This window comes from Microtus ochrogaster, linkage group LG5, assembly GCF_000317375.1.
Source record: "Microtus ochrogaster isolate Prairie Vole_2 linkage group LG5, MicOch1.0, whole genome shotgun sequence".
In the NCBI taxonomy this organism is placed as follows: Eukaryota; Metazoa; Chordata; class Mammalia; order Rodentia; family Cricetidae; genus Microtus; species Microtus ochrogaster.
Genome location: NC_022031.1, coordinates 14,057,025 through 14,070,437, shown reverse-complemented (window position 1 = coordinate 14,070,437; position 13,413 = coordinate 14,057,025). Strand labels below are relative to the sequence as shown.

Genomic DNA, 13,413 nt, shown 5'->3' with positions numbered 1-13,413 from the left:
GGGTTTCTCTGCATAGCTCTGGTTGTCCTGGAACTCACTTTGTAGACCAGGCTGACCTTGAACTCCCAGTGATCTGCCTGCCTTTGCCTCCCAAGTACTGAGATTAAGGGGCTGTGCCACCACTTCCTGGTCCAGGGTAACTCTTACATTAAAAGCTTACATAAAACAGATTTTAAGCTGACAGATTTCCTTTATGTCTGCTACATCAGTAAGATGGGGTGGGCACAGCTCTGCTATTAAGTGCTGTATCCTGGGCACCTTCCTTGGCTGTTGTTGAGTTCTACCATGACGACTGATGACAGTTCAACAGTCTCAGAGGTGTGTAGAGCCATGGAATGGGATATGATTGGGGGCACTGTGTGTTGTCATTTAACACTAAAGTGGGCACAGTCGTCCCTCTCATTAGAGAGCGAAAGGTTCACACGGCCTTACTTGAACACTGCTGTTTCTGGAGCCCTCCCTCCACGGTCTCAAGGACGACCTGACCAAAAACAATTCTGCTTATCTAATCTCAGCAAGCTCGTGGTTAACACGAGATCCTCTCTGTAAAAGCAGAGATCTACAAGTGACAACAAGAAACAGTAACGATGTCCCACACTGAAAACTGTGTGAGCCTTGCTCAGTCAGCAGCTTCGAACTGGTGCTATCTGAAAAGAGCCAGCCTGAGAACTCTTCAGTATACTCATCCACGAGCAGAGTTCTTAGCGTCACAGAGATGTATGGACAATGCCTGGTGACATACTTACAGAGACGAGAATGAATGTACCCCAAATACAAGCAAGAAGGTAGAATGCACTGAGCTGACCAGACTCATTAAACTTGCTGTGCTTTGTTTTGGAGAAGTGCATTCGTCTGTTAATTTTCTGAAAACAAAAGCAGGTATTAGCAATAAAGAACAAGTCACAAAATACACGTAATATATGATGATCGTAGGATGGAGAACTAGTAGGGATTTCTGAGATTGTATACTTACATCCAACACATACTCCTGAATTATGGCGTGAATAATTATCGCCACTAGCATGTAGAAGAAAACTGTAGCCAAATCTTTGAAGCCATAGGAATAAAGAGACGCTGATTCAGTAGCTTGTTCTTCTGAAGGCCAAAAAGGACACACACACACACACAAAAATATACGTGAGCTTATGAAAACAGCACTCGGTACAACATAGTTATGGAAACAAACGAAAGGAGACCAACCCCGAATAGAGTTCTACAGAGATGCCAATTTCCCCCGAGGGTCTCGAGCCACAGGGGAAGGAAAACTGAAGAGGCTGTCTACCACCTGAAGCTTCAGGGATTACTTACAAAAGACTGGACACATGTTAGTCACAGCCACCAGGAACCAAAAAACAGGGGGAGGGAGCCGCATGCTACCTGGCCGACCTTTACCTCGCCTACTCTCTTCTCTAGAGCCCTGCAGCCGCTTGGCTGGACTTCTAATGGACCCTCTGTTCTGATTCTCACCGCAGGCTAATGTGACTTGTCTGCTTTGGTTCTGATTTCTGAGCGTTAGAAAGATGCAGCTACTATTCAAAAGTTACATTAATTTTTGAATTTGCTTTAATTTTTCAAAATGAACGTCAGTACTTATGAGCTGCTGGCTACTGCTTTTGAGTTCTGAGGTTTGTTTAGGGACTTCTAGGTGACAAGTTCATCCTGGAATCTCGAATGCCCAACAACACTAGTCTCGAGCAACTTGTGTTCCCAGTCACTTACTCTTCCAAGCGTTTATAGAGCTGCACACAACAGAAAAACTCATCCCGTCCCTCTGGTCTTCTGCCAAGGTGGGAACCCCAGAGCAGGTTACTGACGGATACATCCCATTTCCTTAAGTCAGCCTCCTCTCTCTCACTTACGAGAGTCAACCACAGCACCCTGTTCAACAGCAACTCAATTTTTATATAGCATAACTTGGAAAAAAAACTTTCTAAAGTCAAAGTTTTGCTTGGCCACAATTATCTGATAACCCTAAAGTTTACTAATACTTTCCCTCGTCAAAATGCCTGCTGACGGCAGAGTACAAACAAATGCAAAGAATATGCGTGTAGGATCATCCCCAGGCTAAAATATAACCAAGGGCAGAAATCCCGGCTGCACATCTACTCTCGGGATATCCATTAGCAGGGGCTGTAGGGAGTGATACAGAAAATTCCCTGGTGGAATTTCAAGATATGCACAAAATATATAATAAACAATAAACACATAAAACCAGGTTTCATACACTGTTTAGGATAAAATAAAGCCCGGACACTAGAGAGTAACATAGATTTTAGTGTCCATGGACACTTCCAAATTTGCCCACTGGCGCGCGACATGAACACCTACCTGTTGCGGGTCGGGTGACGTTATACTGAAGAGCAACAAAGACGATGGCTGCTTTTGCTGTTATCTGGAGGAGAAAGCATGGAAAGCATCAGTAGTGACTCTCTCCCAAACACATCAAGGGCAAAAGATCACAAATTCTGCCCTCACTTCCAAGAAGCAAGACCCCCGATTCTGCAGCACCTTGGGCAGACACAGTGGGGATGTCTGATCACAAGCAGCGTCTAAGTTAGGACAATTCACCAAGGCACCTTTCTGTAATTCAGACCACGTGACCCGTGTGTACCGCTGACATTTCAAAACATGACTTCAGTTGACCCAGCAAACAATGATCTCTCAAAGATCAATTCTCTACTCTAGAACAATCACTGGGAAGTTCCCATCAAGGGAAATGTTGTGTAAATTAATAAGGGAAGCAGAGTTTGTGTGAGTGAAGTTGGAGCACTTGCATGGTCTATGCGCTCGTCCCCTCTCCCATGTGCCCGGCTAACTGGTCAGCAGGTATTTCATTAACTGCGGTCAGAACACAAAGATGGAATGTTTACTCACTGGGCACTCACAGGCACCGAGGCCAGCGCTCGACCTGAAAGGCTCAGTACAGATGAATGACCTGGTCCCAGGACAAGAGCTGGGCTGCGTCAGGAGCGGTAAACAGACTGTTACAATGCTGCAGGATCTGGGCCAACACCCTATACCAGATCCTCAGGAGAAAGGACCACGCTCTTTGCTTTTCCTTGGGGTAGGAAATGCTTCTCCGAGGTGTGGCACAAGAGCTTCTTTGATGTTCCTAAGTTGCCCAGGGGTTGAAGACGGCAGCCGAGGCAGAAAGGAAAAGCACAGAAACAGTACTGAGTGGCTTCAGTGTGATTGAAATTTGATTTTAAGGAGGGATCTCGTGGCCCCTTGGATTCTCCACATCGCCACCACAATCATCTTCCAGTCGCCTTTCCGTGTTCCCCACTCTCCCTGGATTCTCCTTGGATTCCTGTCTTCCTAGCATAGTGGGGCCGACATTCCTCCCTCTCTTCAAAGGTCTCACCAGTTTTCTGGCCCCTCCACAGTCTTCTCAGACGGGAGGGGCAGCTCCTTTGTCAGACAAAGATGTGCCTCTCCTTCAAGTCACACAACATGGCAGGACTCCGTTCACTTCTGCTGCACCCGCTATGAAGTAAGCACCATCTGATGGGACCCTGCTTACATCATCCTGTCACTGGATGCTCAGAACCTAGTCTGGGGAGGCTGGAGAGATGGCTCAGCCAGTAAGAGCCCTCGTTACCAAGCCTGTCAGCCCACACGGTGGAGGGAGAGCACTGACTCCTACAGGTTGTCTCCTGACCTCCACACAGTAAGGGAAAGAATGCAATGCTAATTTTAAAGACCAACCTAGCGTGGGAACTAGAATATATGTTCATCATTATAGAATAAATATAAGATGAAACATCACAGAGTAAACGTGCAAGCCAAGTGTAAGACTTTACAAGACACCCAGTGAAGGATAGTAAAGTTGGCACTAGGACGGTGGCAGTGGGATAGACGAGGCACTTAGGAAGCCAAGTAAGGATTGGTAGGCAAAGGAAAGTGTCCCACATTACTTACTGGTGCTTACAGCTTGCACAACAAGGTGACAAATGCTAACACAAAGGAGGAGTACAAGAACAGCAGGTTATGAACATCAGGGAAGAAACTGATCAACTGATTGACATTTCTTTGAGAAACATGGTTGCAAAGGGCTGCAGGCAGCTTATATCCAAATCTAGAAGCTGGCAGGCAGAAGTTAGCTTAAGACTTGGGAATTACTATGTCTGGACAGAGCTTGAATTGTGGGAGCTTATCTACCATTTCTGCAAGTGTACAGTGTCTGCAGAGTGAACAGAGACCGCCAAAACTCAAGTCCCTGCTACGCTTGGCCTGAAGGTCCTTAGCCATGGAACTATTCGTGGAGCCTAGGAGCAGCTTTCCGGTTCACGGGGACTGGGAGAGCCTGCCATCTTTCTCTTCCTTTCCCTCTCTCCTGCTTCTCTGCCCCTCCCTCAGGGGCTCTCTGCCACCATGTTCATTCCACCACAGACCCAAAGCAGCCGGCCTGACTTCCCAAACCGTGAACCGGGAAAGCCAGTGGTATCCTAAACTAAAAAGAAATGTCAGTGACAGAGAGAAAGGAAAGTGTCTGGCGTCCCCAAAGATGAGAGGAAAATGCTTGAAAAACCGGATGGACCACACAGTCGCATTTCCAAAAGGCAAGATAAGGTGACTGCAATGAATCCACGGGTCACAGCTTGAGACTCGTCAACAAAGGGCTCAGAGAAGTCAAAGTGCAGCGGACTTAAACCCTAAGAGTAACAAGATGGCACCAGGTCTCTCAGCAGACAACCACCATGATGCTGTTTTTAGGCCAGGAAAGATAATGAGTCTGTCCCCAGGGATAGTTCCCAGGGGAAAAGGAGGAATTAAATACAAAGAGAACAGTGGAAAGATGCGTTAGGAAAGGAACTGTAAGCAGAGTAATCTTGACTGCTTCCTCCTCAGCTGTGATGGTAGCACAGGCCAAGCTTCCCTTACCTACATGCCTGAGATCAAAAGCAAATTTGGTTTCTTGCTTTTTAAATTCTGGAGTGTCTGCATATAAGCCACGGGAGGTTTTGCAGAGGGAGACTTAGTTCTAAGCATGGAATTCATTTGTTTCTTAAATGCCATATACATGGTGGATCCCTATGTTTGACTATAATTTATGATGAGTTGGGGATAGAACTGTCTTACTTATGTGACCTGAAGAAATCGATATGCGAGAAAGTGAAGGGAGAATGAAGAGAATGGGGATCCATCCACACCCCCCCAAATCTGTGTGTATCTGTGTCTCTCTCTCTACACACGCACGCACGCACCCACACACACGCACGCACACACCCACGCACACGCACGCACATGCGCACACGCACCCACGCACACACACGCACGCACGCACACGCACACACACGCGCACACGTACACACACACGCACACACACACGCACACGTACACACACGCGCACACGTACACACACACACACACGCACACACACACGCACACACACGCACACACACACGCACACGTACACACACGCACGCACACACGCACGCGCACACACGCACACACACGAGGTAGGGCTGATCTGGTATCTGACGCGCAGCCAAGGCTAACCCAGAACTAGACTCTTCCCTCAGCCTCCCCAGTCGCAGCATTCCTGGGCTGTATCACCTACCACAGCAGCTGACAGCTGATAAAAGCTGTTTTACCTGCAAGCAGGGTGGGGGAGGGGATAGCGCGATGTTCAATGTTGCCTGGCCAGGAGAAGCACAAAGATCACAGATCATGTCTGAGGCAAAAATCTGTGATATCAACAGGTGCATGATTTTTTCCTAGAACCCCTCAACGATGTGAATCTCATGCATATAAAAAGGCAGAAACAGCCAAGTATGTTGGTCCATGTCTGTAACCCCAGGACTCAGGAGGGTACAACAGAAGGATCAGGAACACGAGGCCAGCCTGTGTGACACAGAAAAGGAGAAGGGGCTGGGGAAGAAGACCGAGGAGAAGGCAAGGCAAGGCAAGGAACAGTAGTCTCCCCTTAGGTGTGTTTTCAGGTATCTGTGGTCAAGAGCAGCCTCGACGAATGCAGCAGACTCTTGACAGAGGTCAGTTTTAAACAGTGTTACAGCGAGTAGCCTGGTGGAGCCTAACCCGGGACATCAATCACCTACTGGCCTGCCAGGGGCTGTCGTGGTAACTGGATGAGCTGCTGGGGCAGTGCTTGTGCCTGTAACCTTGACACTGGAGCCTAAGTGCGCATCATCCTCCGCCTTGTTTCAGTGCAAGTCACAGCACAAGGGAGAAGCAATGCAGGAGGCTAACAGAGGCGGCCTTCACATGACTGGCGTTAGAGTATAACTGTTCTATCTTATCACTGTTGTTGGTCTCTTTCATCACGCTTGGTTTACTAAAACCATCACCGACAGCACATGTAGCAAACTCATAGGACACGTAGTGCCCTAAAAAAATATGCGGCTGCAGGCATCCCTGGGGTTCTACACCCTGTCCCTGTGGATAAGGTACAGCGGTGTCCTTTAGCTAAGTAAAGAAGCAATGAGAGTTTACACATGGGCGGAAAGGAAGAGACAGAGTTACCCCAACAATGTGGACTCACTAGAGAGTTGGCAGAAGAACAGTGGAATGGGTGTGTGTGTGTGGGGGGGGGAGTAAACTGTTTAGGCCGTGCCTGAACTCCGCTATCCCGGAGTTCATGATCTAGAGATAAATCAGGCCTATGATAAAACAAAACCAAACCATCTAGAAGATGCTCACTAAAGTGAGCTGCTGAACAGGGAGGATAAGAAGATCAGCTGACCAGAAAAAAGGGCTAACAAAGGTACTGCACTGAAACCTGGCGAGGGCCTGGGGACGCAGCCCAGGTAGTTTTGCTGGCTGCCAGGACTGACACTTGGGTTCAGTCTTTGGGATGCCTGTGCCAGAAGGAGAACATTGACTCTTGCAAGTCACCTCCTGACCTTCCCTCCCTCCCAACATACACATTCTCATTCTCTCATTCTCTCTCTCAATACAAGGCTAAAAAAAGATTTAAAATGAGATTTGGTGGGGTCAGCAAGGTGACTTGGGCGTTAAAGGATGACAACTTTGATTCCTGAACACATGATGAAAGGAGAGAAGAGATTCCTCAAAGTTGCCCTCTGACCCCCACGAGTTTGCTGTGGTATCGCGTGCGTATCTACACTCCGTCTCTTCTGCTGCCTCCATGCCCCCATTTTCAGTTTATAATGAGGTCATCAATACCACAGAGAAAACCTTGTTTTCCTTTATACACAGTAAATGTAAACCTTCAAAGATGAATATAGTACCAAATTCCAAACACAACAAAAATTACATTATCCTTTTATGCAAGGCTTCCAAATAAAATTAAGATCTGCCTTCCAACTGGCTTAGCATGTGACATTAGGCCGAAGGAGAGGAGAAAAAACAGAAACAATACCCACCTAAGAATGTAGAGTGGAACTCATCTTTGTTGACATTGCCCAGCTTTCTAAACATCCATCCCATTCAGCACGGCTTCAGCCAATTGATTCAGAATGTAAACATGCCACCCTGGTGCTTATTACATTAAATAGTAAAATTGGCCATTTGACATTTATACTACTATCCACTTAGAAAACAAAGAGTCAGTTTAGACCTATCTTACATAGGTTACCACAACCTAATGAGATCCAAGTCCACACATGCAAAGTCCTAAGATGTCAGTTGGTGTTTTGAGTGCTTCTAAGTGGGGGCTTGGTGCCTGTTCATATCATAAAGATGAGAAGTATATTAGAGATATACTGTTATATTAGAGATATCTCTGTTAGAGATAGGCATGGCCACTGTATATACTGGATTCCTGAAAGGCAAGAGAATTTCTGACTATCAAATTCTACTTCTCCATCAGTTTACATAAAATTATTATTATTTTTTAGGTTTTGCGAGACAGGAGAGAAATATCATTAAAACAAGCTATATTTAAAAATAAAACCTGGCTGGGTATGGTGGCTCAAACCTTTAATCCCAACACTCAGGAGGCAGTGGCAGGCAGACATCTGAGTTTGAGGCCAGACTGGTCTATAGATTGAGTTCCAGGATGGCCAGGGCTACACACACACACAAAACAAAACAACAAAAAACCCAAAATACATAAATAAAACTTGTGGGATTGTATAGACGGCTTAGAGGTTAACAGTACTTGCTGTTTTTCCAGAGGGTCCAGGTTCTATTCCTAGTACCCACAGAGCTTACAAATAACTTCAGTTTAGGGGGTATGACACCCTCTTCTGGCCTCCAAGGGCACCAGGCACACATGCAGTACACAGACATGCATGCAGGCAAGACATCCATGTATGTAAACAAGTTTAAATGGAAACTAAAACCAAACTATAATAAAACACGTGGGATAAAGGTACCTGCTGCCATCCCTCATGAACTGAGTTCAATCCACAGAACCTGCATGGGAGGCAGGGGAGAGATCTAACTCCCATAACCCATAAGCTGTGTTCTCATCTCTACACGTGTGCTGTGGCACAAAGACTTGTGTGCGCATGCGTGCACACATGTACGAATAAATCTAGGAATAAATTAGGTGAAACCTTTAATGCTGTCCCATAATAGCTGCAAACATTGATATCCGCAAACCTACCAGCCAAACAGTGCGGCTCCCTAACCGCCCGTCTGCAAGGTCACTGACTCTGTAAACCCTCTTTACCCTTCCATAGCAATCCCGTCTAGGAAGCTTCCAAAGAAGCTTTACAGCTTCTCTCACGGCTCCATGTTTCCTACTTTAAATACAAAATCACTAGTAGTATCTGCATTCTGTAGACAGACACCGACTGTACAAAGAAAACATTATTTACAAGAAGATCTGTAAGAGCTCCTACAATCAAACATTTCCCGCAGGTTACTTCTCCCTCAATCTTCTGAAAGAATGAGAGCGAGAGAGAGAGAGAGAGAGAGAGACAGAGAGAGAGAGAGAGACAGAGACAGAGACAGAGAGAGCGAGAGAGCGAGAGAGCGAGAGAGCGAGAGAGCGAGAGAGCGAGAGAGAGAGAGAGAGAGAGAAAGAGAAACCTGTTTTTACTCTGCCATCTGTTTTCTAACCTGGACGGATTTCCAAGGAATTACCATAGCTACCTTCTTGTAAGTCCAACCCTGAGTGAGGGAATAGACATCTTAGTTCATTCCAGCCTCTGCATAACCCATTTCTAGATTAGGAAACTCGAGTTCCAATATCCCCTAACTTGAATTAGCTGCAGAGCGCAGACTTCTAGAGGATTCCCACGTGCTGTGCGCTTGGCTGATAACACCCCGTGTTAGTCCTTCCTGGTTTCTCCATGAATTCCCTAACATTTCCTCAGTGTTCTTCCACAAAAGTCTCAACAGTTCCGCAAAATACCAGCTTCTCTATTATTTCAGCATATACACCGTACTTCTATAATTAGATTGACTTTTAAAATAATTGCTGCTAAAACCTCAGTCAAACAGCAAAATCCCATCCAGACAGTTTCACCCGCACATAGATAACGTGCCTTCCAAACTTAACTCTTTAACATATGGTTAAGGAGAAAGAAACGACTTCATGGACCAAGCTGTTCTGTTCACGGTTTTAATACACTCCTTTTTGGAGTGGTTTTAAAAGCTTCTATTCAGTATTAAACAATTCACTTACTGTTAAACCTTTAATCCCAGCAGAGGCAGAAGGTTCTTGTGAGTTCAAGGCCAGCCTGGTCAATGCAGCACATTCCCAGGACAGCCAGGGCTAAACCCCCTCCCCAATCATTAACATAATAGTGAATTTCCCTAGAAAATGTGGCAAAAGAACACCAAACAGTTTTCATAAGAGCAGAGACTGTGGTATTTCTCAGTGTCCAAGTTTCTGGTTTACATTTCGCTTCACTTAAAGCACTGCAAATCTGCTCTACAGATCTCTCAATTAGGCCTCTCAAGTCAGGAGTTCTTCCCGTGTTGGAGATGGCCAGTCATAAAAAAACTGTTGTGCATACTGGTGCATATAAAAGATTGCGTTTTATTTTTATTACTACTATTTTAAAGACAGGGAGGGACCTGGAATTCACTATGTAGGCCACAGTGGATCTGAATTCATAACTCTCCTGCCTCAAACTCACGATAAGCATCTGCTAACTATCTTGAAGTACGAATTACTTTTATATCACAGCAGGAAAAATGTCATAAATTCAGAGATTACAAATATTTAGCACTGTGTGTGCTGCTGACAACTGAGCCCACGGCCACACTTCTGAGACAGCACGCACTAGGGACTGGGGGTACAGGTCAGGCATAGAGCTCTTGCCTGACCTGCACCAGTCTTGGTTGGGTTCAGTCTCCAACAAACAATCAAAGCAAGCATTTTAAATATCACCCAATCACAAAATACTGTCAGACTTCTACAGGCCAAATTATCCGATGGACTCCTCATCACCAGCTGTGTGGCCGGTGCCAGGGACTTCTATGTTGTCTGGTAAGGGGAGATAAATTACGTCTCAGATTTGGGTTGCCTGGTAAGCTGTTGGGCAAGTTAGTTCCACTTTCCTTTCACTCTGCCACCTCCTTAGCAGTGGCTACAACGGTTTGTGACACTATCAGGAATAATACCCATATGTAGATTCAGAAAGTCTACTAGAAGAGAAGCAAGCATAACACACAGAAAGATATCTAATGATCACACACACACACACACACACACACACACAGGCTTAATGCAAAACCAAAACCAAAACCCTATTCACCTTTCAGCTTGGGCTGTCTCATTCCATTAGTTTTTGCTCTCACGCAAATCTTTAAAGCTCTATTCTCGACGGTAAAAAAAAAAAAAAAATACTAGTAAAAATGAATAATAAAATATCCCCACTAGGTTACAGGCCAAGGGGGAGGGGAGACAAAATGGTAATCATCAATATATTTAATGAGACTCAGAGGTTTACAGATAAAAAAAAAATTAGAAGGGGGGAGGGAGTGGGCGGATGCACTGAGGAGGGTGGAAAAAACCCGTAGGATGTTACAGGTTCACCTTGCAAACTTCATTACCCACATTCAACAGCTGTTAAATAAGTCATCAAAATACTCAGATCTGTGGGAAGAGAATTTACACACTCCTGACAGTCTCATCGCCTCTGCGATGAGACACGGAATCGCTCAACTCCTCAACACAGCTGTTGCGAGCCTCGGTCGGGATCAGACCCGATCCTCCGGGGAACGAGACCCAAGGTAGGAAAGTTGGGTGAGTGGCCGTCGGCGGGACGAGGGGCCACCGAGTGCGGGTCCCCGGTCCCCGCCCTCCGCGCAGGCGGCAGCGGCCGACGTGGGTCTGGGGGTCCCTGTCAGTCACTCGGCCCTGCTGCCCCGGCCCCGGGTCCGCCCACCGCGCAGGGCCAGCGCCACGACCGCGCCCGCCGCCCCCGCCGGCCCCTCGCCGGCTGCCACGTAACCCTTCGCGGGAAGCAGGAACTGCGCGGCGCGGGAGGGGGCGGCGGGCCGGGCCGGGGCCGCAGGGCCTGCGGGGGGCTGCGGGGGGTGCGGGGGCTGCGCAGCGCCGACCGGCTCCTCTGGGGTCGCCTGCCTCGGCCGGGGCTCGGGATGGGCCGGGGCTCGGGACGGAGGAGGGCTCACCTCGAACATGAGCCCCAGCAGGAAGAGCATCGCCAGGCAGGAGACGATGTCCGCGTGATTCTGCAGCACGAATTCGTGGCTCAGCAGCGGCGGGTTCTTGTTGCTCTTCTTGCGAATCGCCATGGTGGAGCCGCCTGTGCCTGTGCCTGCAGGTGCTCCCTACGCCCGGCTCCGCGCTCTCGGCTGCTTAGCGCCTCGCCGCCGCCGCCTCCCGCTGGCTGCTCCGCACAGCCCCGCCGCAGCCGCTCGCTGGGGCTTCACTTCCCATCCCACAGCCAGTACGCAGCCGCCGGGGCGGCCCGGAAAAAAAAAAAAAAAAAAAAAAAAAGAAAAGAAAAAAAAAAAGCCAGCCCGAGGCGAGCATGCGCACCAGGGAGAGACCGCGCGCTCGCGCCGTGGCCACGCCTGGTGACCCACAGCGCCCCCTGTGGACTGGAGGCCGCAGGACACGGGTAGCGCGCCGAGGCTTCGCGCCCTGCCGACGGTTTGGGAGTCGTTTGGGCTGCGAGCTTCCTGGGAATGGTCCCTAAGGTCGCGTGCCATAGTATGTGCATGGTCGCCCGGTGCCTTCTCGCCTTCCTGGCCCACCCTGGCCTTGGTGCTACGACGTTCTTCCACACTGATGGGCAGTTGTGTAAGCAACAGTCACCGTCCAGAAAATTTGGAATAAAACGAAGTAGTATTTTTCGATAGTCTGAGCTCTGCTTCAGATTTCAAGCATCTGCTAGGGATTGTGGCTGACTTCCTGTAATCCCTTGGCTTGCGAGGCTGAGGCAGAAGTGCTATCCAGGGCTACATAGCAACACCTTGTTTCAAATAAAGACTGGCTTTAAACTCTTGTTTGCCTAAAACTCTTTTGTGTCTTTCTCGCCAGACTGCCCTTCTCCACTGGGTGTTTAGATTTACTTGTTACATCGTATTAACACTATTTAGGAAGTCGTGAAAAAAAGATTTCCCTTGCCACGCTCTTCTTTTCTTCTTCAGTTGAACCCAGGGTCTTTCTTTTTCCTGAAAAGGTGCACTGCTTGCCCAATCTAGAAGCTAAAACCAACTCATGTTGCGACTTTTTATTGCCCTTCGACATCCATTCCAGCACCAAATCAAGGCAATTTAATCTCCTTTCTCTATTGCCACTTTCAGAAACCGGAGGAGGTGTTTATTGCTAATCCCAGCACTCGGGAGGCAGAGGCAGGCTATTCTCTGTGAGTTTGAGGCCAGCCTGGTCTACAAGAGCTAGTTCCAGGTCAGGCACCAAAGCTACAGAGAAACCCTGACTCTAAAAAACAAAAATAAATAAACAAATAAATAAGTAGTGGTTATTGAATCAATGCTCAACTTAATATCTGTATTTTCATAGACAAGTTACTTCTGTGAGACTCAATTTCCTTATTTATGTATCCATTTACTCAAAAAGTAGGGATTGGGAATTGACCCAGTACCAGGAACTCAACTGAGAATTCAAAACTCAAGGAGAAATTCAAACTAACCTATTCTTATGGACCTTCATTCACATGCAGAAAGAGAATCTTTAAAAAAGATTTTGAAAGTGAAACGTGTTAAATGGAACTGAAGCACCAGGAGAAAAACTCAGGGCATGAGGAAGCTGTATTTCCCCAAGGAGAGTAGAGGAAGCACAAACCAGGTGGGCTTCATCTGTTGGGAGGACGGTGGTGGTCACCTTAGCAACTAAAGGAGCTGCTGCCAGGGGAGTGTTTAACCGAGAGGCCACTAGGCTTAGTATTATTATTTTCCTTTCTGGTTAAAATCATGAGTTTCACTTCTCCTTAGTGATTTCCACCTTTCAGGCCCCCCTCTGAATGTTCTCTGAGACTCTTCTTCACTGTTTCCCCCTTTTCCGCGTGGAAAGCTAGCTCGACCAAATATCCCTTTGTG

The 13,413-nt window shown here is 47.3% G+C and overlaps 1 protein-coding gene across 1 annotated transcript in view; it reads right to left on the bottom strand.

The window, feature by feature from the left end:
* Positions 1–11,822, bottom strand: part of Tram1 (translocation associated membrane protein 1) — a 29,923-nt gene extending 18,101 nt beyond the window's left edge. The window contains exons 1-4 of the mRNA XM_005361879.2: positions 11,521–11,822; positions 2,329–2,392; positions 974–1,095; positions 747–863 (exon numbers count right to left, since the gene is read on the bottom strand). Coding sequence (XP_005361936.1) covers positions 747–863; positions 974–1,095; positions 2,329–2,392; positions 11,521–11,643 — 426 coding nt within the window. The 5' untranslated portion in view covers positions 11,644–11,822. The remainder of the gene's footprint in view (positions 1–746; positions 864–973; positions 1,096–2,328; positions 2,393–11,520) is intronic.
* Positions 11,823–13,413: the final 1,591 nt, after the last annotated feature.